The sequence below is a fragment of the Asparagus officinalis genome, unplaced genomic scaffold, assembly GCF_001876935.1.
Source record: "Asparagus officinalis unplaced genomic scaffold, Aspof.V1 AsparagusV1_Un722, whole genome shotgun sequence".
In the NCBI taxonomy this organism is placed as follows: domain Eukaryota; kingdom Viridiplantae; phylum Streptophyta; class Magnoliopsida; order Asparagales; family Asparagaceae; genus Asparagus; species Asparagus officinalis.
The window spans coordinates 30,131-32,687 of NW_017972982.1; the positions used below are offsets into that span (position 1 = coordinate 30,131).

A 2,557-nucleotide genomic window follows, 5' to 3' on the forward strand; every position below is an offset into this window, starting at 1 on the left:
ATGGGTCGTGTCGTTGGATTGGGAATGGAGATCTTAAACCAATCTAACTACCGGTTATGGAAGTCATGTATGGAGTCATACTTGGTTAGTGAGGACTTATGGGATGTCGTCGGCGGTAGCAGCACAACACCACCAAGGGGAGATGCTGCAACAGCGGAAGCGACAAAGGAGTGGACACGGAAGAATGCCAAGGCGGAGTTTGCTTTGAAGAGGTCAATATCTTCAGGACTATTTGAGCATGTCTCAAGATGTACATCCGCAAGTGCTATTTGGCAGGCACTAGATCAATTGTTCAACAAGAAGAACGAGGCTCGTCTACAACTGTTAGAGAACGAGTTGGCGAATGCGAAGCAGGGGGAGTCTTCAATCTCAGAGTTTTTCATCAAGGTAAAAAATCTTTGCTCTGAGATTAATACTCTCAATCCGGAGGAGTCGATTTCGGAAGCACGGTTGAAGCGGTCTATTATTCGTGGTCTACGACCCGAATATACACCGTTTGTTACTTCAGTTCAAGGATGGGCTACACAACCTTCCTTGGAGGAGTTTGAAAATCTACTAGCTTCGCAAGAATCACTAGCCATGCAAATGGCGGGAGTTAAAGTCCATGATGACTCGGGGAGCGCTTTTGTAGCGGGGAGACAACAAAGCTTTAGAGCCAAACCCAAATATGGTAATGTGAAGAATAATGATGGACGAGAAGGATCTTCTACGGGAGACAAGAAACGATTCAAGTGTTATCGGGGAGGAAAACTTGGGCATTTCAAAAAGGATTGTCGAGTCAAGCTGAAGGAAACAAATATGGCGGAATCAAAGGGTCATACTGAAGACAAAGAATGGGAAAAATGTTTCACGGTGGATGCTGCATCTTCAGGTACATCCACAGCTAAAAATCTTGGAAATGATTGGATTGTGGATTCTGGTTGTAGCCATCATATTACCGGAGACGAGAAGTTATTTTCTAGTCTTCAGCATCATGACGGGAAAGAAGCCATCATTACTGCGGATAATTCAATCCACCGCGTTGAGAAGGAAGGGACAGTAGTTATTGAAGGAGATGATTGAAGCCCAATCACTCTCAAGAACGTATATCATGTTCCTGGAGTAAGGAAGAATCTTCTCTCTATGGTGAATACAGTTGACTCAGGTAACTACGTTTTATTTGGCCCAAGAGACGTTAAATTCTTAAAGAATATTAAAGAATTAAAAGCGGGCGTGGTTCACACCGGAGCACGGGTTATGGAATTATATGTTTTATCGGCCTCAAATTCTTATGTTGAGAAGATGAGTACGAATGATAATGCCTTTATATGGCATGCTAGGCTTGGTCATATAAATATGACTAAGCTAAAGGTTATGGTGAATAAGGATTTGGTTAACGGGCTCCCAAAGTTAAAGATTCATGATGAAGGAAAGCTTTGTGAAGGCTGTCAATATGGAAAGTCACATAGGCTTCCATTTGACAACTCCACTTCACGATGCAGCGCTCCGTTGGAGAGGGTCCATAGTGATTTGATGGGTCCGACGAGAACATCCTCCTATTCTGGGTTTCGGTACATGTTACTGTTTGTTGATGACTTCTCACGGTACACTTGGGTATACTTTGTGAAGAAAAAATCAGAAGTATTCTCCAAGTTTCAAGAATTCAAGGTTACCGTGGAGGGAGAATTAGGTCAGAAGATCAAGACTTTAAGGACGGATAATGGAGGGGAGTTCATGTCAAAGGAGTTTCTCTCTTTTTGCCAAAAACATGGTATCAAGAGAGAATTTACATGTCCGTATACACCTCAGCAAAATGGAGTAGCGGAAAGGAAGATAAGACATCTAAGCGAGACATGTAGAAGCTGGTTACATGACAAAAATTTGCCTAAGGCCTTATGGGCGGAAGGCATGAGATGTGCAGCGTATGTCATCAACCGGATGCCACTTAGTCCGAACAATATGAAGTCTCCTTATGAGATGGTTCATGGGAAGAAGCCAACGGTGAAACATCTCAGGATATTTGGATCAATCTGCTACGTCCACGTGTTTGACTCTCAAAGAACCAAGTTGGAGGCAAAGGCGAAGAAATGCATCTTTGTCGGCTATGATGAACAAAGGAAGGGCTGGAGGTGTATGGATCCAGAGACACACAGGTACACCGTGTCTCGTGATGTTGTCTTTGATGAAGTTTCCTCATTTTATGGGCCACCTCAAGTCTTGGTCGAACAAGAAGGTGGGGGTTCCTCCAAGATCGATGAACCAGTTGTTCAAATGCCAAGTGAAAGCGGAAGTCTTGAAGAAGAGACGCAAGGTGAAAGGGGGAGCACTGATCAAGAGGAAGATGAGGAAGAAGATCGTAGTTCCATGGCTAATCAACGGCCAAAAAGGAACATTGTTAAGCCTGCTCGGTTCAGAGATGAAAGGTTTGTCACTACTTACTCATGCTACTTTGCAGCTCCATTAGATGAAGAGGAGCCATCATCGTATGATGAAGCAAAAGGAGTTCAAGAGTGGGAGGGCGCAATGAAGGAGGAGATGAATGCTCTCATGAAGAACGAAACTTGGGATTTGGTTCCAA

General features: G+C 43.8%; 1 protein-coding gene across 1 annotated transcript; it reads left to right on the forward strand.

Moving 5' to 3' along the window:
* On the forward strand, positions 1–1,062 carry LOC109828101. The gene has a single exon (XM_020395139.1). The coding sequence runs from the start codon at positions 1–3 to the stop codon at positions 1,060–1,062; it is 1,062 nt and encodes a 353-aa protein (XP_020250728.1).
* The last annotated feature ends 1,495 nt before the right edge of the window (positions 1,063–2,557 follow it).